The 24239-nt window shown below is 40.0% G+C and overlaps 1 protein-coding gene across 3 annotated transcripts in view; it reads right to left on the reverse strand.

Annotated features, from left to right (window-relative positions):
* Nucleotides 1-24239, reverse strand: part of DCDC1 (doublecortin domain containing 1) — a 428668-nt gene that overhangs the window by 51114 nt on the left and 353315 nt on the right. For all 3 annotated transcript variants that reach the window (XM_070491394.1, XM_070491395.1, XM_070491396.1), the window contains 4 exons: nt 16586-16709; nt 7701-7882; nt 4405-4503; nt 269-368 (listed from right to left, as the gene is read on the reverse strand). In XM_070491394.1, coding sequence (XP_070347495.1) covers nt 269-368; nt 4405-4503; nt 7701-7882; nt 16586-16709 — 505 coding nt within the window. The remainder of the gene's footprint in view (nt 1-268; nt 369-4404; nt 4504-7700; nt 7883-16585; nt 16710-24239) is intronic.

Consider the following 24239-nt stretch of genomic DNA (forward strand, 5'->3'; position numbering starts at 1 on the left):
TTCTAAGGTGAGGATAAGGAGAGCAAGCGTCCCACCGGGTGGTGAGGAGCGTTAGGGGAGGTAATTCACGTCCGCCCCTGAAAATCGCGCCTCGCCCCCAGTGAGCTCTCCACACCCTGCTCTGTGCACCACTCTCTCACGGCTGCTGAGTGGGGATGATTCTGAGAGAAGATAAGAGGAAAGATGGCAAGCAGATGGTATATTTTAAAACACTTTTCTTTGGTTAGTATTCATGTACTGATACTTCCGGTTCACAGCCTGTCTTTACCAGCTCGTCTCTCTGAAGGTCTTTTAGGGCCAAGACTTCCTGCCCTTCTTCGTTGAACAATCTCCGAGCCGCAGACGGTAAATGTAAGGTCTCGGTGCACCTGCAATGAGACGGAGTATCAGCTGTGCACAGAGAGCTCCCAGCAGAGCAGGGAGAACAGAGATGGCAGGGCCCGACCAGTAACGACCAGCCCCCTGCGGGACTGTGAGGAGTCCAGGGCCAGCCCGGGAGCCCGTCAGACCCCTGTTAGTCTCGCTGTCCCTGTGCAAGCTGTGGGACTTGGGCAAATAGCGAAACTCTCTGAGCCTAAACGACTTACTTCCCAGAGTTGTTGTGAGAATTGTGGGTTGACTTTGAGAAACACCCAGCCGGGCGCCAGGCGCGATGGGGACAGGCAGACGCACCATAGCGCTGCTCTCCCCTCACTGCGCCCCCACTCCCCATCTGTGGGCCTTGGCCCCTCTCTTCCTGCTGCATGAACCACCTTCCCCAGCTTCTTCTGTGGAAGTTCTACTCTCTCTCCAAAGTCACATCCATCACCAAGCAGCTCCTCACCTCCTTTCTCCAGAAGGGATCTTTATAGCCCTTTAAGTCCCTTTGAAAGAGGAATTTTTGCCCCGTTAGATATTAAACAGTGATCCTTTTTTCCCCAAATGAGCAGTGGGCCAGCCCTTTGGATATCAAGATGAATGATGCCATCCCCCTGTCCCCTGAGGAGCTCTCTCTCCAGTCGGGGGGAGAGGCAGGGCTGCGACTGGAGTGTCACATGAAGTAGTGGGAGCTGTGAGAGGCACCCGGCCAGGGTCCTGTGAGAACACAGAGGAAAAATAATGACTTCCTCCAGAGAAGACTTATCTAAGGAAGTCACATCTCCACTGGGCCTTGATGGATGAATAGGAGTTCACCAAGAAGAGTTAGGACCTAGAGAAGTTTTGTGTGGCTGGAGCTGAGTGTATGGACAGGAGGAGGAGCCAAATGAAGCTGGAAAAGAAGCCAGGAGCCAACTGAAGGCACTTAGGATGTTAGACTAAAAAACTTGGCCTCCATCCCATAAGCAGCAGGAGTCATTGAAGGCATTAGAGCACAGGTGTGGTGTTACAAGATCTGCCTTTTAGAAAGTCAGCTGTCAGAAAAGTGGGAGAGGGACTGAAGGCGGGAGAGGCTGGCATCTATCTAGCCAGTTAGGGTAGAGATGAAGAGGTGGAATTGTGGAGAAAGGAAGCAGAGCTAGGGGAGGTGACGGAGCGTTTCCTGAAGAACGCCGTTGAGATGACCCTGCCATTGGAAGAAGACGAGCGAAAGACGCTTGCTCGGTATACTTTACATGAGAATCTACTGTCTATGGAAAATGAATCAGAAGTGACTGTGCTCGTCACGAAGACTCAGCTGGTGAAGAAGATCTCTCTGCTTTACTTTTTTAGATGAGATAAAGCAACTGAGCAGCTAATTCCTCCCTCCGTCTCTCCGAGGGGTCTTAGGAGGAAATAAGCCAGCGGCAACTAAATCTCCGCTTCTCGTGCCACGGCTCAGGCAGCTCACAGGCCAGTGAGGCCTGGGCCGTGCTTCTCATCCTCAGGAGTTCGTGGGATGGGGTGGGAGGGAGCTGCCAGAGGACTGAGCCCCAGTCACAAGACCCACCTGATTCTCCTTGGGTGCTGCCCAAGACCTCACCCAATTCCTTCTACTTTCCCCAAATCAACACCTTTACAGTCCAAGCAGTTGCAGCAGGACCTAAAAGGAGTCACCGTCATCGTATCCGCCCCCACGCGGATTTTCCTGGGAGTGTCGGGCCCATGGGAGTGTCCAGTTTTAGGACAACATGCGGGAGCACAGAAGGAGTGGATGGTTGGTGAACGTTTCTTCCTTCCTTTTTAGAAACTCTAGTTTTAATAGGGCCAAATTCGACTGGGCCATGCAGGCGGGCTGGATAGGATGGGGGTAAGCCATTTCCTCTGCATTAATTCCTCTAACTAGCTCATGTGCCGGCCCACGTAAATGCGGAGAGGAGAGAAAGAACCGGCTCTGAGGTCCTAATAAGGCGTGTGAAGCCTGAGTGGGATTGCCTGGGTTCACAGGCCCCCCTCTCGTGGACTGGCTGCATGACCTTGGAGAAGGTACTTAACTTCTCTGAGCCTCATCTGCCCCGTCGGTAAAAGACGGACACAGCGGTGCTTATCTTACAGGCTATCTGACAAATTAGACGTGTGCACACCTGCGGAGCGCCTGGCGCAGAGTCAGCCACACATTACTGAAACGGGCCCAGCACTGCAAGCACTTCGGGTCTACCCCTCATCCAATTCTCATGCCATTTCGGAGAGGCCCGTTGTGCTGAGGAGGAAGCTGAGCCTGGAGGTTAAGTTCCTTGCCCAGGTCACGTGACTAGTAAGCAGCAGAGCTGAAAGTCAAAGCGGAACCTCTCTGGATCTTTTGCTCCACCACATAGCCTCCTGAGAGGCATCATCAGAGTCACGAGATCCTAGATCCACAAAGGGAGGAGCCGAGGTGGAGGTGCTGAGAGGCCAGTTCAGGGTTTCTCCGTTACGTGGAGCCAAAGGGCCTCGAAATAAAGTCCCGTGACTCATGCCAGGAGTCGGGAAGGGTACCACGGGGCCTGCGTGGATTTACAGAGTCCAGAAGAGCAGGGTGGTATCTCTGACATTGCTTTCTCAGGACAGCAGTGAAGGAGGAGCACCAGGTGGAGCTGGCTCCCGGAGGGCTGCACGTCCACAAGACCCAGGATGCGCTGAGAGGGGGCAGGAGCTGTCTCCTGGCCGGCAGACGCCTACAGCTCAGCTGTCCTGGAGCCTTCCCTCTCCACTCGCTCACCAGGTCGTCCCTCTCAGGAGCCCCACCACATTCTTCCAGTTATTTCAAAACAGTAACAAAACCTGCAAGAAGCTATGGGTACCTGCTGGCTTGTCTTTGTATCTACCTTCTTCTTCTTTATATCTCTTTATTTTTGCATCTCTCTCATTTTCTCTCCTCTGCATGTGGCCTTGCCTGACAGTTGCCCCTCACAAGGTTCTCTCTCCTCGCTGGTTATTTATAGAATGATCCCTTGATCATTTTCACTTATGTACAATCAAGTACTGCCCCGTGTGGCTGTCTGACTGCTTCAGTAAGCAAACTGTCTTCCCAACAAGCTAGCAGTTTCCCAACAGCAAGGACTGTCTCGTCTTTTTTAAAAAAATCTCCTGCAGAACATCCAACACTGGTTGATGCTCATGATATGAACACAACAGACACTGAAAAGAATCGAATTCCTACTTGCCTTCCTCTTAGCTCTCCATGCAACTCTCCTATTTCACAAGGAGGAAAACGAGACTCAGAGAAAGGCAGCGCTTTGCCAAGTTTTCCAGCTCGTTAATGGCAAACCTGAGCTTAAATCAAATCCAGTGGTCTTTCCACTCCACGCTGCCTGCAACTTTGGGTATCAACAGAAGCATTCTATACCTGATATTTTTAAACGGGGCTTACTTTGCTGTTAGATCTGCCTTTGGCTTTGTAGATGGAAGGATCAACATCAATAAAAAAATGACCCTGAAAACTATTTGGTATGAATTATCAAATAACTAGAGGATAGCATAATTTCCCTTAAATTCTGTAAGACTGCCCCCTCATATTCAACAAGACATATTTTGCAAAAATATTTATACTAGGTGCACTGGCTTTGAACAGTTATCAAATTCTATGGAAATAATTTTTGTTTGGGTAGGAAAATACTGATCAAAAGAAAATTTACGACATATTTCACAAATAAGATAGAGGTCAGTGACATTTAAAAATTGGTTTAAAGTAGATAACTATCCTGCCCTCAATTCAAAGAAATATAAACCAAAGAAAACTATTGCAAAATTGTGAAATATGTTTTTAAAAATGGCACTAATTTGTATTTACACAGTTGGTAGTTCAGAAGCTAGGGGAAATTGCCTTGAAATTTGGGGGAAAAATGTATTAATTAGCATTGGTTTCATGGACTCACACAGTTGACATATTTCACAGATTAAAAACTCAAGAATCATTACATAGCAACTATTTTCTTATGTAGGTAAATATATATTTTGTGTTGTGTGTAATACACATCATTCGGCCACGTGAATGGAAAATGCATCTGCATTAGGATAGTAGGTACTTACCTCTCCAAAAATTGGTGAAATTCAGTCTGGTGTGTTTCTGTTTCAGAATATTTAGTGACATAGCTTTTCACATTCTCCTTCCTTCCGACGTCAACCTTTCTGAAACAAATGATCCAAGATTTGATTGACATGTCAGTATACATTGTCAATTATCTTTCAACTTCTTTGTGTGAAAAAATTATGAGGTTTTAATGTATCATGATTTGCCCTAAAATAATGTGCCTTTCTCTAAAATATAGGCTTTCAAAAACTATCATAATTAAATATTAAACTTCATAAAAATTTATTCTATGAGTAATTTACATAAGAAAATAAATTTTCAATATTTAAATCCTCTTCTATGAATGCTGAGCACTCTGAGAGGTGAATTTATCAACTTTGAAGAAAATGCAGATTACATTCATTTCTCCTGTGAAGTTTTATTCATATATTGTTCATATTCATATGTTTACTCATATATTATTCATATATTGTTTAGGTTGTCAATCAAAACCTAAAAATTTTTAAACTGAGAAATAAACAATGATCATAAAAAAGGATGTTTAACTGGAATATATATCTCTTCACATTTTCAAGTTAGAAAACTATCCTGTGTATTTGTAGAATCTCTATATTTTATTAAACGAAAGAAATACTATTCAAATATAGTTGTTCATTCATTCATTCAAAATGATCCTCAGGTAGAGTTCATTCATTCATTCAGTCATTCAGTGAACACTGATTTAGGGCCTGTTGTTGGCCCTAAATCACACGGTGAAAAAGTGACCTAGCACTCGATTAACCAGGACACACTGTCCACGACACTCCACAGCAGACAGCGCAGATGTGGAGAACAGCACACCACCCCTGTTCTCTGGCTCCTGGATGGAGACAGAAGCAGACAGCCAAAGGCAGAGTGGTGGGCTGTGGTGATGGGAAGCCCACGGCGTTCAGAGCACGTGAGGACACAGAAACCAGAGCCAACTTGGGAGTGGGGAGCTCAGAGTCACAGCTAGAAAAAAAGGCCAAACTCCTCCTCGAAAGCCCTTTATCATCGAGGCAGAGAGGAGGTGTTGGGAGTGGAGGGGGTGTAACAGTGGGAACCGGGCAAGTGTTGGTAAGAGATGGAGCTAGAGAAATGCGCAGGGACAGGTTATCAGGGCCTTAAAGCTATATGAGGAGCTTGAGTGAGTCCAGGCATCATAGCTCACTAACAACTTACTCGTTGAAATTATCTACAATCTAAAGTTCATTTTAGAGCTTCAAATTGAGCCTTTCCTCTTACAATTCCTTAAAGTATCACTTATAAAATTTTCTTTAACTTATGGTTCTGAGAGGTGAAATTCACCAGTGACACAAGAAACCACAGAGGTCTTAACTTATATGAGTTTGACAACCATTATCAAGACTAATTGACAGGATCTCGTTACCCACTAAGATAATGATCAACTAAGTAATGATCAAATGCTGTTTGATCTTCGCTGGCTTTGTGGATGGAGGAACCAACAACAACAGCGGCTCCTCAGAGCTGCCTGGAATGAATTATTCACTAACTCAAGGACAGCATGCTACCAGAGCAGGACTTGGTTAAAATGGGTGTGTATTTTATCAGTGTAGCCTGATTTTGCTTGTAAAGACACTAACAGCACAACCATCTTTCTTCTTACAAATAAGTTTCAGGTTAATGCAGGTACTGCACCCCGTATGCCATTAGCATTTATTTCTTCTGGAAGAGGAACTATTTAACTTGGACATGTTAAAATAGCACAGCCGCGCTTCCACCTTGCAGGACTCTGCGATGCCCTTCCTGTCGACGACAAAGTGAACAGCGCCCTGTGGAGCTGGGCGACAGCCGCCCCGTGATGTCAGCCAGAATTCCTTCCATTTGAACCTTCTGCTACCACTGCTTACTTATATCTCAGGGGGGAAAATGCTATTGATCCTGTAGAAAACTTTCTGAATCAGCCAAGAAAAATTAAACTACATTTAGTAGAGTTTTAGCATCCAGGGACTGCCAGTGTATTTTAATTATTTGGGCACAGTTAACCGATGTAGTGAACAAAGTGAGTATCTCATTAACCAGGACACACTACTCCACGAACACAGACAGCGGAGAGTTTCACAGACCGTCTGCTAAAATAGCTGTACAAATTAACAAAGCTCTCAGATTACGTCTGGATTACCTGATCGAACCATGCGTTTAAAAACATTAACGTGAAAAGATAAAATCTGTACATAATTTGGAGCCACAAAGATATAGAACAAGAAAAAATAAATGTAGGAAGGGACAGAAATTATTTGTTAACTTTGGATGTTAAAAAAAAGTCATATTCCACTTTAAGGGCATCACCCTCACATTTTACATGTAGCAAAATGAGCTAATTAGAAAATGTATGCGTCAAAGATTTCAATTTCAGGCTTGACTTTACTTTGAAGATTAACTTTTTACTTTGTCATCTTTACAGGCAGTTCAGTGGACAGCCGATCTGCATGTTACTCATTGCTCAGCGATGTATGAAGTATATTTAATCAATGTGAAGAAAGCAATATTAAACTATTATCAGCAGCCTCAAATATTCTAAACATCTCCAAAGAAAGGTCAAGAGGTCATATCGCTGCTAATAATATGAGAAACAACGTGTTTAACTCATTCTGTACATCAGAGCTCTGCACTGATCTATGATTCCTCTTGTCATAAAATGCAATGAAAACACAGCAGGCGATTTTTCTCCAAAGTTGGAGAAATACTGGCTGCTTGGGAAGATTTTATCCCAATCTCATAACATAAGCTAAAGTGCAGACTGATGTTTTTCTAGGATAAGCTTTTAAAGTGTGATTTCAAGCCAAGGAAATAAATTATATAAAGTTATATTTTGAGAACTATATTTATCCGTTAAATATGCCAAAGATCTCAATGTAAATAATTGTGTATAATAATGATTTCAATAAGGAATTACAAAATTACATTTAAGAAGCAATTTGTGAGGTCAGCTATATGAAAATGCATTAATAAAATTCAAACAAAATGCTAATTCAAAATAGACACTGATCATAAAACTTTTTTTAATCAGAACTACTCATTTCTAACTCATTATTTTTCCCACGCCTACACTAAATCAGTACAATTCAAATTAAGTTCCTGACATAGAGACTAAATGAAGCTTAGTATCTATTTCATGTCCAAATATTAACATGGGAGCCCTTTTTAAAAAAATAAACACAGAATTCTCCCAGAAAAACATCCGTAATCAAGAAGAGAGAAATCTGTAGAAACTAGAGAGTGTGTTTAACGAGAAACATGACCAAGTCGTTCTTACTGCGTTTTCCGCCCAGGCGAGATGTCTGGACCGGTTATAGTAAGGGCTCTGTTTTTATTCTTGTCTCCATTCCGCACAACTCGGAGTCTCACAGGGGCGCACGGCTCCAGGGTCTTACAAACAGGTTTCTTCAGGGGAGGGCTGTTTGGAACAAGCAGTCCTTCTATTGGCCAATCAAACTCCTTCAGGAAGAAATGGCAAAAAAATTGATCATAAGTAAGAAGAGTCATTTCTAGATATAAAAAATATGTAACACACTGCTTATCCCTTTCACCTTTCATTCATTCATCGAACATGTAATGGGTGCCTAAGATGTTCCAGACAATTCTAATTAATGTTTTATTTGAATAAAGAGGACAGATAGTAATTTTTTAAATGTATGTAGAACTTGTGTTGTTTTACAACATGGAGGATTTATTCCCTTTCAGAGAAACATTACTCTATAAAAATAGAGCTGGATGCACTTGGAATGTTTTTTGCTCATGAGTGAAATATCTTTAATCAACATGAAGAAAAGAACAATGTGTGAAAAGTGGTTTTACAACATGAAATAGCATTCTCTTAAGTTAAACCTCTTTGGCAGAGAAGAATATATTTGGGGAACATTCCGAAAAACCAAGTGAGATGATAAAGCTTAAACAAATTTCCGACGTTTCAGAATTCAGTTACTTTATATCCATTCATTTATTTATTAATTCATGAATTATTCAAATATTTATTAATTGTTTACTATACTCCAGGCACAGTGCTAGACGCTGGAAATAAAACTATGAACAAGACAGGATTCCTCAAGGAATTTCTAGCGAGTCCTCAGAAACTTACCTGGAAATAAACTGGCAATTACAATAGCATAATAGCGACAGGGTACGAGGTGTGATGGGAGCACAGAAGAAGAGAAACTAACTCAGAAATGCCATGTAACAGACCTGCAGTTGGAGTAGCAACTGACGTAAGAGGAGCGTAACAGGATGGGGCGGAGTATGTATCAGACTTGAGGATTGTCCGAACATGACATCTAGGGGATAAAGGAGGCAAGGATGGCTCCCAGGTTTGTAGCCTGGGCAACTGCGTGGATGGCACCGCCGTTCACAGAAGCGGGCACTTGTGGAAGAAGAGTAAGTGAGGGGAGGGGTGGTCAGAGATGACGCTGTGAGGCAAGATCCGAGTTCTGTCTTTTTTTCTCTATCTGCACAAACACTTGTCCTGGCAGCAATTAATCCCCCATTAATCTGCAGTAACCGTCCTGTAAAATATCACAATTCCATGTAACTGGGGTCTGTTTCTGTGTGTTCTGGTCTCTTCAATTTGTCAACATCTCCGCCCCCGTACAGGACTCCAATGCCTTGTGTATATCTGGTAAGTCTCGGTGTTGGGTAGGGCAAGTTCCTCCACCTTGTTATTCTTCTCTGGAAACTGGCTCTTGTTGGCCTTTTGCTGTGTCATATACATTTAAGGGTCAACTGGGTTAGTATTTTAAAAGTCTGTTTGGGATATAAATACTCTGTAGCAAGTTAAGTAATTTCCTATCAATCCCATTTTGTTAAGATATTTTTTCCTGAATGTGTGTTGAATCATGTATAGCTCTTTTTCCTGCATTTGTTGAGATGTGCTCATATGATTATTTATCATTTCATCAGCTATATGTTAATTACATTAATTGATTTTTAAAAATTTTAAACTAATTTTGTATTCCAGGTCAATCCAAATTGGTCAGAATGTATTATCTTTTTTTATAGATTGCTGAATTGAATTTACCTAATGTTTTCCTTAGGATTTGTATATGTCTCTTCATCAATGAAATTAACGTGTAATTTTCTTAGATTATCCTTGACAGCATTTGTATCGAGTTTATCCCAGCCTCATGAAGTGAGTTGGGAAGTGTTGCTTGTTTTGTAATAATCTGAAATATTTATTTCCTACATGTTTGGTAGAATTTGCCAGTGAAACTCTTTGATCAAGGTGTCTTTTTGTGGGGAGATTTTAACTACTGCTTCTATTTCTTCTCTGATTATTTGACTGTTCAGGCTTTCCATTTTTTCTTGATTCCATTCCGTTAAATTACATTGGTCCAGGAATTTGACCATTTTATTTATTTAAGTTATAATATGTGTTAGTGTTCTGTTACTTACAATATCCTTTTATTATTTTTCTTAATCTCTCAGCATCTATACTTATATATTTCTTTTATTCCTAATATTATTTACCTTTACTCTTTTCTTGTTAATCAGTTTGGCCAGGTAAATCCATTTTATCAATATTTTAAACGAATCAGTTTTTAGGCCTGGCCCCACAGCCGAGTGGTTAAGTTTGCACACTCCGCTTCGGCGGCCTGTGGTTTCGCTGGTTCGGATCCTGGGCTGGGACTTAGCACCCTTCATCAAGCCACGCTCAGGCGGCGTCCCTCACAGAGGAACTAGAAGGACCTACAGCTAGGATACACAACTGTGTGGCGGGGCTTTGAGGAGAAAAGAGGAAGACTGGCAACAGACGTCCGCTCAGGGCCAATCTTTAAAGGAAGAAAAAATATATACACATATAAAAGAACCAATTTTTGATGATGTTGACTCTGTTTTATGTGTATCATGTATTGTATCGATTTCTCCTCTAATTTACCATTTTTTTCCCTCCAATTCTTTGAGTTCATTCTGCTGTTATTTTCCTAACTTCTCAGGTTGGCTGCCTATTAATTTTTAGCCTCTCTCCTTTTTCAATATGAGTGTCTAAGGTCAGAAATTTCCCTCAACTGCACTTTAGCTGCATCTCACACATTTTTATTTGGTTCTAAATATTTCTTTTTAAAATTTTCATTATGATTTCTTCATTGTCCTATGGGTTATCTTTTTAAACATCTTTTAAAATTTCCCAGGATAGGGCCTCTACACGTGCTGGTATGTAGACCAATAAGACCAAGACACGTGGCCTTTAGTTTACGGAAGGGGAACATTATTTAAAAGCTGGTACAACAAGTAATAATTCACTACCTTATATTCCCTTGGAACATTGTTAGAATCTTGCAATTATACAAACAATCACAAAGTTCAGGAAAATGTGCTTTAAATAAATTGAAACATTATCTGGAAGTTGTGAAGATTAAATATTCTGAAATGGCATCTAATCATAATGCTCTCATTTGTTTTTTGAAATGAGTAAATAACATTAATTGCATTTAATTAGGAGAAAAGCAGTATAAATAAATGTTTAAAAATATGAGTAGAGTGTTTTTCAGTCTAATGTGTTTTCCTTTATTTTTTAATATAATATTTTGCTTTGTAAATGTGTTCATAACAGTGACATACAATCAGCCTAACTTACCACACTTATAAATAAGTGAAATCTCAAGTAATAAAGTTTTATTAAATCCTTGACCTTCACTGAGAACCTCTCTGGAATTTCAATTATAAAGGGCAGACTACAAGGTGTGTATCTGGATATGTGCCCATTATTAGAAATGGAGCAACACGGCGTCACTTTTTCTCACTACTCTTACTGAGAAGAGATACCAAAGCTTAGCACAAACTCATTGTCTGTCTTCACTGGAAACTCTCCTATTGTACAAAGGGTTTATTAACATGAGGGTGACGGAGCAGTGAAACTACCTAACTTCTTCAGGAAGTGAGTTTGGGATTGATCTGTAACTCATTAAGCATTTCAGAGCAAATCAACATTTGCACTAGTTTTAGATATAAATGATCATGAAGTAGGAGGGGGAGAAACAGAGAATAGTCTTCTCATTACAAAGTTACTGTCACATTGAAGTCTTGGTGTAAAATAGCTGATGTTTCCCCCTTTCTGTCTTTCTGAACCAGGGAAGGAAAGGCAAGAGAAACGGGATTCTCCCTTGAGCTTAGTCTGTGAGAACTGCCAGCTCATAGTCAGGATGTGGAACTAAGATTTTTTCCATATCCCAGGCATGCTAGAATTCTGATGAACTTGTCTGAATGTGCTGTCTTAGCTCCTAGCTATTTTTAGATCCTTTCACTCCCAAAACTTGTCCCATGACACATGGTAACCACTGCAGACGTGGCTTTGGCACCCCTGGAGCATTGCTGGCTTCAGATGGCTTCCTTCGCTTTCCAGTTAGATGATGGAAGCCCAAGGGTCTTCTTTTTTTAATACGAAACATCACAGAAACCCAACCAAAGAGATGAAGAATTATCATGGGTTTCAAAACTTTCCAGATGTATGAGCAATCCTCGGCAGCTCTTCCTTTAAGGGACTTTAAATCTTGTTCTAATGTTTCAGGCACTTTCGCTTTCTCCTTCACAGAACAGAGAAATATGGCATCAGGATAATCAAGGACAAAAGACACTTGGATTAAACTGGCTGGAGAGCCGTTTCCTCCCCGCCACTCCCCCCGCTGGGAATTTGGGTTCCCTTTGTCTCTTTGCTTCTTCTCTCTGTGCTGGGGCTCCACCACAGCCCAGTCAGTCAGGAGACCTCTGAGGGGTCTGGTTCCTGACGCTGCTAATCCTGCTCTCCTTTTCCTCCCCTCTCTCTAACTCAGTGATCTCAATTTCTTAGTCAAATTTGCCCTCCTGCATCAATGTGTTATTAATAAACTAACAGACGTTTCCGTTTCCTCTCTTGGGCTTTCCTACAACTCCTTTTCTTCCCTTTATATTGACAGCTAATTATCATCATTTCTTAACAGATTCATAAAATGTTCACTTTTAACTTTCTTTTGTTTAACATGGGCCCCTCCAAATAGATATATTTTCACTCAGTAATTTAGAAATTTTAAAATCACTATCCAGTGGCTCATTCCAAAATCTTAAGTCTCTTCAGACTCACTTTTTGCACTGATTTCATCCTTGACTATGAAAATCCATTGCTCTTTACCTTTAAGCATTTACAATGACCACTTTTCAACTTACAACTTTTCTCCCAAGGGGTAAGAAAATAACTTGAGTTCCTAGAAATTATTCCAGTGAACTTAGTCACAGGATAAACCAAAATAATTCATTCATCTTTTGTTTTTAGGTTTTAACATATTTTTAAAATACTGATATCCTAAGACATATGAAATGCTATTTGCTCATAAAACATAGTATCAATTGCCCTTTCGGATGAATAATATTTTAAAGTGAGAACAGCACGAAATCAGTTCTCAGAGCAGCTGTCACCACTGAGAGGTAAACAGCTTGTTTTAACATAGTCTGGGCCACCCCAAAATAATTCCCATTGTCCGTATTTCCCTAAACCTTCCCTTGGTCATCAGTCTATTTTGAAAGGTTCTTGTCAAGGAATTAGCGGAATTTGAGTCTCACTCAGGATAGAGTTTCTTAGACGGTTTTCCTAGACTCGATATTTTGACAATTTTTAGGCCCTATCCTGCAGTCGGCCTGGTTAACCTTGCTCAGGCTGGCCGCGTGACTGAAAGCTGCTTCAACAATGGCCTTGGTTTCTGGGCACCAGACTTTCCCTGTGAGTTTCCTCTTCCTCCTTTGCTGTCCTTCTTCAAGTCTGCCTCCCTCTCTTCTGGTTCCTTCCTTTTAGACACACAGCCTATACCTCTTAAACTGTGAGCTCCATGAAGGCGGGGATGATGTCTACCTCTGTCCTTGCTCTGTCTGCATTGCCTAAATATACAATAAATAATGGTTAGATAAGTAGCGAGGCTGGAAGATTAGATCTGGAATGAAGTTAGTAGAGACACTTACAGGGACAGAGTGTTCTGAATCCTACAACCATGAATGTCACACTTTCTAATCGCAGTTTGTTTATATGGAAAGTCTTTCCAAGTAAAATGTTAATTGCATTTAACTATATACTGATAAAACCATCTTTTTGTGTAAAAAATTAATTATGTGGACATGGGACTGGAGAAAGATATGGTTGCATCAGAGAAGATGGATCGAGACCTTAGTGAAATAGAGAGCTCTCACTTAATTTAAATGAGAACTATCAGAGCTCCCTGATTGCTAATGATTTTCTTCTCTTCCTCAAACATTTCAAGAAAAAGCAGGACCCTCAGGCTGAGTCATTTTGAAATGTATGGTCAATTTGTCTCACTTTAGCTAACTTAGTGCCTTATTCCTTTCCCTTCAGCTTACAAGTGAGGGCCAGACTTTTGTTGGAGTAGAGAGACTTCTGTTTCACTCCACCCAAAAGCTGCAGTTCTGTTTGAATGGCTGGAGAACCTGGATAGTCCATTTTCAGTCCTAAGATCTTTTAGTTGTCAAATCCCAGACTATTAGAAAAATATTATTTTTTTAAGGTAAATGTTAAAAGGAACCTGGTTAACTTAGGTTTCCTAATGAAACTACCATTCACTGCTTAAATCAATTAATTAACTGAATAACTTTACTTGTATATGAGGTTAAAAATGTAAGCACAATATCTGTGAAATTTGCAATAATCATAATTTTCTCTCTGTCCCAATATAAGAAAGTACACTTCCTTATGAGACATCCCTGTCTACCCCCCGTCAGATTAGGTGGGTAGGAAACTTGATATTCTAGTTAGAGCTGTCCCAGTTTCTTCCAATTTGGGAAAGCCTTTGTTTATTTTTTAGCTCTGTGCTTTTGGATACATATTCAATCAAACTGAAGGCTCACACTTCTTAACAGAACTGCTCCTGGATACACTCCTTCTCTTCCTGTCCCCAACATGGTTTCTGGGTGTAGATGAAAGTTCAATGAACCATATACCACTGGGAAAAGGGGCCCAGGGTCTATCTGTGGGCACTTGTCCTCAGTCCAGACTGTTGCTTCACCACAGTCTAAGGAGAAGGGCATCTTTGGGATCCTAAGCAATGACTTCTTGGTTTCAGGCCCCTACAGTGCTGAGAGTCATTGACTCAATCAGTGAGGATTCATAGGGAATTGTGACTTGAGGAGAAAGGAAAAACTTGTTTGAGACCAGAAAATATGACAAAACGATTTTTTAAAAATCATGATAAAATATTTTTTAAAAATCTTTTAGGATGTAAATCATTGCCCTAGCAATAAAGCAAGACACCCGAGAGCCCCAGAGGCAAACACAGGGTTGAAGCTGGGTTTTATCTTCAAGGTAAATGTTAAAAGACACCTGGTCACCTTAAGGGGATTTTCCAAACCCCAGTGAGCTTCTGCCTCCATGGTCTTGCCGGGGAAGGGCACAGGAGGCAAATCTCAGGGTCCAGCCAAGGTGGGAAGTTGAATAGGAGACCCTCTCCCCTCATAAAACAAGAATCACAATATGAAAAATGTCATTGAAAAAGCAAACCAGAGAGACAGCTCTCCAGGTAGTTGCATGTAAAACAGACCAACTCAAACATTTTCTCTGTGTGGAAGAGAAAAACACTCTTCGCTGGTAATTCATACCCCAGGTGACCCTCACTAGGAGTTTAAAACACGTTAGATAAAGATGAAGAGAAAATTAATAATCTGAAAGAAAAATGTCTGAAAATATCATGCCAAAATGCATCATAAAGAGGCAAAGAAATGGAAAATAAGAAAGAGAGGTTAAGAGACACAGAGATCAAAATGGCAAAGTCTAGCGTACACCTCATCAGAGTTTTCTATACAGAAGAGGGGGATGCAGGAGGGAGAATATTTGAAGAGATGATAGGTGATAATTTCCCACAAATGACGTGAGGTATCAATCCACAGATTCAAGAACCCCAAGGAGGAAAAATAAAAACAAATCCTCTCTCAGACATAATATGGTGAAACTGAAGAATATCACAGAAAAGAGAAGATTTTAAAAGCAGTCAAGGAGAAAAGATAGATTATTGCAAAGGAGTAACACTTAGAAGGACAGCCGGCTCCTCAACGACAGTGGAATGCAGATGTCAGATCATCACTGACGCCTTCAGTTTGCTAAGTGAAAAGACCCTCTCGGAATGAGGGCAGAATAAAGACATTTTCAGGTAAGTAAAAACTGAGTTTGCTACCACTAACTGAAAGAAGAGAGTGCTAGGCAGAGGAAAGTAACCCTGTGGAAAAGACTGAGACGTAAAAAGGATTTATAAGAAGAAAGAGGAAAAATTAGGGGTAAATTTAAATAAACATTAACTACATACAACAACGTTAATATCTTGTTGAAATTTTTTAAAAGATAAAATTAAAATATATGACAATAAAAGTGTATAAGTTACAAATCAAAAGATTGAAGTTAAAGTATTTGAGTGTTCTCAATTATTTCAGAGAAGAGCAAATATATTTGTTAACTTTAGATTTTGATCATTTACATATGTGAGCTAAAATGTTCAGAGTAACAACAACAACAAAAAGAATGGAAAAAGAGGATATAATTTCCAAACTAGTAGATGGGAAAAATGTGAGAAAAAAGTCAATCTGAAAGAATACAAGAATGGAGAAAAAATGAAACAGAGAAAAAAACAGGACAAATAAAAAGCAAATAATAATCCAAATATATCTGATATTACAATAAGTAGAAAAGACTAAATCCTTTAGTTTAGAGAGAAAGACTTTCAGACAATATTTGAAAATTAACCATATGCTGATTAGTGGAGACCCCCTAAAACAGAAGAATATACAAATATAAAAAGTAAAAGGATAGAATGAAGATACTAGGCAAACAACCAGGAAAAGCCGACACATTTCTATTAGTATTGAATAACTGAGACTTTTACTGGAGCTAGAGAGAGCCTACACAATGATAAAGGCTTCAATTCACCAGGGAGAGAGAATATTTCTGAACACATGTGTCTATGAACTAAATTTCAAAACACATAAAGTAACATTTGACAGACCACCAGAAGAAATAGATAAATTCATCTCCACAATGGAAGTCTTAAATGCATCGTCCTGATTAATTGATTGAACAACAGAGTTAATTGATCTCTCGCACTAACAACTGCAAATCAGAATCTGCAGGAGATTCTCATAAGCAGCAACCCCGTCTAAGGTTGCAATTCCATCTGCAACGAGTGATACCACCTCATTGAGTTGGCCGCTAGGAAGGACTGGCCACATGTCGGTGAGCTTATCCCACAGAGGGTTTTCAACTCGAGAATGTTTCCACTGGCCTGGCTTCTTGGTCCCTTCGTGTTTTATGGCCCACCTAAAACAAAATGAAAGACAAAAAGGAAGTTAGCAAGGGTAAATATCACTTCAGAATCGTCATCGAGTATTTCCATGAACGAGGCAAAGACTGTGAATTGAAACCCAAATCTGATTACTTACTGTGCACAAGAGACACAAAGGAAAGTAATTTTAAAATGAAAAAATAAATATTTAAAACTCAGGAAAAATTGGCATGTTGTATAATTGACAGTGGAATTTGAGGCAAAAGGTAAAGTAGAATAACAGAGTCATTTTATAAGAATGGCATAAATAACAACACAACTGAAAAAAATCACACAAAAGTTTTCAGACATTCAAAGAGAAACCGAAGTAGATGCAATTATTGTGGGAGACATCGCCACATTACCAACACATGATGAACTACAGGGAACCGTGTTTAAGTAATAAGTCAGGACATAAAATATCGGACCGCCATAAAGAAGAGTGTAATATGACCACTGATTTACATAAATTGCAGTCTTTCTCAGTAATTCCTGGACATCTGTAACATGCCACATGCTAACAAAATTAACTTCAATACAATTTTAAAATGAAAATTGAATGAGTCACAATTTGTGGCAAATGGCAGAATAAAATTAAATATAAATGAAAGTTTAAATTCTACAATTTCAACCACAAGATAATTTAAAAAACACATTCTCTCTCTCTCTCAAAATACTAATTTCCAGATAGGGAAAAAAACAGCATGATCGACATCTATTTAGAAAGCAACAAAAATAATGATCATGAAAACTTAAAGGATACCTCTAGAATTACATTCAAAGGTAAATTCATAATGTTAAATGCTTATTTGTTAAGAGCTAAATAGAGAAAGGAAATTAATAAAACATTCAACTCAACAATTTATTTTAAATATATATTTAATATATATTATATATATAATTGTCCAATGGAAAAAAGCTGAAGAAAATAATAAAGATTCAAATAGAAATAAATAATTTAGAAAATGGAACATCAGTATAATTGTTCAAAGAAATGTTCTTCAAATAAAAAATAAAATAGCAAATGTCTTGCAAATAAATCTAGATTAATAAAAATATAATACAAACCACATAAGAAAACTGAGCTAAATATTTAGCATAGAGAAGATTAAAGGAGTGTATTATGCATGCATATGTTAATAAATGCAAAAATTCTTACGAATTTAATTTTTAAAACTCATAGATTTGAAACAGAAAACATACTCTTGCTCATGTAACTTCACAGGTCATGGAATAGATCATTTTCATGCAATATAAAATGTTCTAAACCATAAAGATGTAGAAAACTAGCTAATTCATTCCCTGAAGAGCAGATAAGCTTCACCATAAAGTCAGTCACTGATAATTTAAGAAGTAACATGGCAGTCTTACTTCAAATTAAAGACTTGCAATTCCTAAATCAATATTAGCCAATAATATTTAACATTATAGCAAGAGAATAATCACTGTGGCTAAGTAATATCAAGCCTAGAAATGAAATATGGACAGTTATTGACATAACAAGTCACTGATTAATGAATAAGGACACGGGAGCAGCCGTCTCTCACAATTTTCTAGCACACATGATGGTCATCTGAGCCTGAAAGTCCTCTGAGATCGCCTGGCCCCACCAGAACCATTTGCAGTGTTCAGCCTTGCGTTCAAGGGCCGGAGTTCCCATAAGCTTGCTGGAAATTCTTGGGGTCTGGACACTGAGGGGTGGCGGTGGCAGGAAAGGCCCGTGCCTTACCAACACAGAACCCGTCCTCCCGCTACCCTACAGCCGTCTGTGCTCCCATCTGAGGCCAACTCTTCTGCTCGTGCCTAGAGCCTTATCCTCTCCCGTCTAGAACTTTGTTCCTGCCCCGAACTATTAATTTGCCTGCCCTTCTGGGTCATTCTATCTGCATAATGTCTGACAGCTTGATGTGGTAAAAACAAAAACAAAAACAAAAACTTTCTCTATACCCCACACCCACCTCCAGTTATTGCCTTACTTCTTCGTGTCCACTTACACCAAACTCCTTAAAAGACTCATCTCCTCTTCTTCTCCTCCCTTTCCCTCTTAACCCAATTCCAATTACACTCTCATCTCTGAACTCCAGTGAAGCTTCCCCATCCGGGTCTAACATTTCCCAAGCCAAAGGTCGTTTCTTAAGACCTGACTGAGCTAACAGCAGCGTCTAACAAACCACCGTCCCTTCCTGCTTAAGACACTTTCTTCACTTCAGTTCACTTCCATGAAACCACTTTCTCCTGGTTTTCTCCTAAGCTAGTAGCCAAAATTGGTAGTCCCCAAGTGTGTGCTAGAGGGTATGAAACAAATTCCATGAAAATCCAGGGCCTCCACGTCAGTGGAGCTTTTAGATGTCCATTGGTCTGATGCGCGGAGTAATACCACTGTCAGGTGAAGGACAGGTTGTTGGTGAAGAATTCATCCTTCTCATTGCTGTGCCTTATAACTTCAGCCCATCATGGTGTCTTTAAATCGAGCTGGTCAAGTTCAACTTAGAGTGTTAAGAAACATTCACACAGAGCAAAGGCCATTAGGCTGCAGAGTTCCAGCACAGCATGAACTTTTATGTAAAAGCAACAGACCTCTTAACACGCTATTCTATAAATGAAGAGGTGACAGACCCCTACCTGTAATGGCACTAGCAGGCCCACCTACAATGACTGTGCGTGTGCACAACCAAGTCAGAACTTCACAGCGTCAGCAAGGACTCTGGAAGCTCAATTCCTGAAGGCCAGCACTAGGTGGAGACAGCGATTCGTGCAATGCTTGCAGACAGCCTTTTTCTGCCTCTTGAGAACTTATTTCTACGTAATATTTCCCATTCTTCTCTCCAGTGTGGAAAAGGGTGTTCTTAAACAATTGGTAATTTTAACAGAAACATTATTTACAACAAAAAAGCTCAGGATTTGGAAGGACCTACTAGAAAACACACACATGTACACACACCCTAAAGGCAGCCAAATAAGGGTCAAAGGCAAGTTTATTTATTTAAAATAATGTCTTTATTAATCCTGCCTTTCCATTAACGGTAAAATTCTATATACGACACTTCATGAATATCTACCTCCATGGATAGGAGTTTGACCAAAATTAATATACACTCCTGGATTTATCTGAACCTAAAAGATCAAAAATTAGCATCTTTCTTCAACATTTTGGTTGACCAATATCTCCTCCCTCAAAAACGAGGTCCAGAATTGATCAGATCAATTTCAGTCTGATTAATGGAGTCATGGCTCCACCAGAGAGCTCCATTCAACTAATCTTATAAAGGAGTGGGAAACAAAAACTCATTATTTAGATAATGTTTTTGGAGTCCAGTGCCTTTGACGGACTTCAGTGTTGTGGCAGCCTATGAGAAATTGTGCGAGACTGTACACGCTGTGACAGAAGGTGTTATTTTGCACTCCTGGAAATCAATAGTAAAATGAAAACAAACCTAAAAGTGTCTCAGATAGAGAGAAATAGTCTTTTTTCATATTCTATCAGGACACAATTATATTGAACATAGTAATAAAACATGACACAAATATATAATTTAGATCTGATAAATTGTAAATACTCTGGCAAATTCCAACTTAAATTAGCAGTGTCTAACAAACACACCTGTAAAGATCATCAGATTCACAACCCACAACTGCCAAAGAAACTCTTTAACTCTTTGCTTTACACTAGGACCTATTTATTTATTTAACTGGTCACTTTTCAGTTTTTCAGGTTATCTAAGCCACAAGATTAGACCCAAAATTCATCTATAATTAACTTAAAATTGCACGTTCCTCAGGAACAGTGAAAGCATGTTATTCTCACAGAACAGTAATACATTCTATGGACTGATTTTGGTAGAACTCAGTACATAAGACTAACTTTAAGTACCCACCTCTGAAAAAAGAAAAGGGTGGGAGGAAGAATGGGCAGATTGCAATAATAATATTAATACTAACAGGAACTACCTGCTTTGATGGGATTCAATCATAGCCCAACAAATTCACACAGATGTGAACTGTTCTGACGCTTTCTAAGGGTCTGGATCTCTGGACAGGGAAGAAATTATTCAGAACCAGGAGCTATACACACAGCCAAGCTTAAGTGCTGTATGAGGGTTAAAAGATCAGATACGCAGCTGGAAACCTGGATCCATCAAACATCACTCTCTCGTCTTTTACCAGTACCACTGTATGAAACATTTTAGGCTACATTTATTTTGCAATTTATACTGAATATTAAAGGTAAATGTAAAAGTTTATGTAAATAATTATTTTAAATATTTAAATTTTAAATAACTTTACCCTAACAGAAAACAGGCGCCGAAGACTGCAGTGTCAACTTATAAGCTAAAATTTACAAAGATCAAGTAAGTTTTGCATATTAAACATTATTCTACTTTATCCTGGAGTATTTTGTATAACCTAATAAATAAACTAGGGATTTGTTCTTCCGTCTTATATTTTCCCATTGGCCCCGTCTCTTTATGTTATTTTGATAACTAGCAACTTACGTAAAGACAGAGATTGGATTTCAATGGCAACTAAGGCCTAAGGGGAGAATTCATGATCATCTTTCCATCAGGCGTAACTAATTTCTAAGAACGAGAATCATCCCAACAATTACACTTAAAAGAACACAATTTCATAATAAGTTCCATGATTTTATATTATATTCTTCTCAATTGAAGATCATTAACTAAGCCTTTTAACACAATCCAAAGTTATTTTTTAAAAGATCAATTATGAAATATGGTATAAACCTACAGTACATTAATGGTAATCACCAGCAATATATATATATTTAGTATAGAAAGATAAATGGATATACAGATAGATACAAAGTCAAACCTGACACCTCTTGCAAGTTAGCTTTTTAAAATAAGTCTTTGACCTGCTCTATTTTGTTTTGTTTTTCCAGCTGATGGAGCTTCCTGGTTATTTAGATTCTGGATACATAGAAGTAATCTATATTCAGCTCTAAAGACCTATCATTATCTCCCATAGTCAGAGCTTCATACTTGTATAAAAGCAAAGCTCTCTTTGCAACTAAGTAAAATCTCCATCAAGTGCAAGATTTGTAAACAAAAAACATTTTTCCTTCCACAACACTTGCTTATGTGATCTTTGAGTTCTTGAATCCGTTCCATTTATCACCTATCTGAGACTGATAGGTTAGCTTTTGTCTCTCAGATCTTTGCAGGATCCACTACCTGAAGTTTCTGTATCGATTTTTGTGCAAATAAGGCAAATGAATAAATGTCCATTGGACACCTGCTCTTTCTCCCCAGCAGCATGCCAGGCACTAGAGAGAATCCAAAAGAAGTTAGAGAGTGGTTCTGCCCCCAGGAAAATTACAGCATTTTAGGAGGAAGCAAAAATTATACACCTGGGAAAGTTTTTTGAAAACAGTACAGGACAATATGTAATGGAAAGAAATCTCACTTTCAATAAGAGTATAACAGATAGCCTTAAGGGAAGGAAAATAATATGAGCTTTATATTATGGAAAGAAACTGTTGGGGGGGAGGGGGGATCCTTGAAGGATGCATGAATTTTGTGTACATGAAGGACAAAGAGTTTGAGACAGTGAAAGGAAAGAGGAGCGATGTCATTTCAAGAAACAGAGAAAGAACACAATCTTTTGGTATTACATAATAAATCCAAAATCTGTGTTTCTTAAGGACCAGAATTCTAGCTAGGAGAGAGAGTGACCCACATCTACAGCTTTTCATTTCTCAATCTCAGTTATGTCTGGCCAACTCTTCTCCTTAAAGTACAGCACATCACCATTTAAGGCTCTTGATTGTATCTAGTCCTGTCAGGAAGGAATAGTTATCCCCAAACTCAATTCTCCCTTCCTTCTGTAGTAGTAGATTTTTAGATGCACATGACTACCTGGCTAAAGAAAATTTGCTTGCATGTAGGTGTAGCCAGGCATCAAAGTTCTGGCCAAATGGGCTGTGGGTGGATGTGGTGTGCACCACACACACACCTGACGCTCAAGCAACTGGACGTGCGCTCCCCTGCTCCCTTTTCTCCATCCCATCAGCTGGGAGATGGCAAGAGCTTTAGACTCATAAGTGGATGCACTTGGCAAGGATGGCAGAGCTGCCTACCAGGTCCGTAGCACCCCCCCACCTGTAAACAACCGTGCTGAGAGAAAAGAGCTTCTATATAAGCCTGAACGTTTTGGAGTGTTTGTCACAGCACTTCAGTCTACACTCTTTCTGGGATAATGTTGCTCATTTCCACCACTCCAGTCTTTTACTTTTTCCTGTTCTTCCTCTGAACCTTTTACTGCTTTCTCTGCTATCCATCTCTGAGGAATTCTCATGGGTTGTTGCCACCACTGACAACTCATCTCTCCCAATTCTCAATGCCTCTGTCATCAGCTCCTGTCCTGTCCAGTCCTGCCTTTGATGCTCACCCACTGCCTATCTAACGGTCACCTTCTCTGATTTCTTCAAGAAATGCTCTTAGAGGCAGTGAATGATAGTTCTTCAGAAATATTGGCATTAAAAAGATGGACCCTGGGGCTGGCCGGGTGGCACAGCAGGTAAATTCACACAATGCGCTCTAGCAGCCCAGTGTTCGCCGGTTCAGAGCCCCGGTGCAGACCTACACACCACTCATCAAGCCATGCTGTGGCAGGCTTGTCATTTATAAAGTGGAGGGAGATGTGCACCGATGTTAGCTCAGGGCAAGTCTTCTTCAGCAAAAAGAGGAGGATTGGTGGCAGGTGTTAGCTCAGGGCTAATCTTCCCGGAAATAAAAAGAAAAAGATAGACCCCACATGTCTGGTCGAAGGGTGGTGCCGTGTGGGTTCCCAGGGAACCAGGGATGATCACTATTCAGGACGGTCCAGAGAGGCTGGCAGTCATGAGGAGTGAGTGATAGTTTTTTGTACGTATTTCCTCTTCAGAAATATTTCCCCAAACAGCTTTTAAGGTCTACACATTGTCCATTGTAGTCACATTTTAGCTCTGCATCAAAGTTCCCAGGAAACAGATGAGAAAAAAGAAGAACAAGCAACCAAGGGGAAAAGAAGAACAGAGTAGAGATTCCAAATGAAAAGGACAGAGTCATAAGCCAGAGAAAAGAAATGATGATGTACGAGGTCCCCAGAAAAAGAATAACTGTCAATAGGAAGTCCAGAAATGCAATCAAGTAACAACAAGGATCTTTTGCCTAAAGTCAGCCTTGGGAAGCACCACCAACCATATTTTCGACATCTACACTTATGCTGCTGCATGCCAGGGATCCAAGGAACTGAGACAGTTGCTCTCCCTGAGGAGTCCCAGTTTGGTGAGAGGCCGGACCACTGGAACAAGTAGCAGTGACACAAGACGATGAGGGCCATCACAGGGCTTCTACAGGGCGCTGCAGGGAAGTGAGCAGAGTCACTGCTGCTTCCTGCAGGTCGTGGGGGTTAACGTGGAGGAAATGGCAGGGTGGTTTCCCGGGACCCAGAGTCTGGCCCATAGCACGTACTCTGCCCACTTACCGAATGAATGAATGCGCTAACCTGGCCTGTACTTAAAATCT

The sequence above is a fragment of the Equus asinus genome, chromosome 20 (genome assembly GCF_041296235.1).
Source record: "Equus asinus isolate D_3611 breed Donkey chromosome 20, EquAss-T2T_v2, whole genome shotgun sequence".
NCBI classification, from domain to species: domain Eukaryota; kingdom Metazoa; phylum Chordata; class Mammalia; order Perissodactyla; family Equidae; genus Equus; species Equus asinus.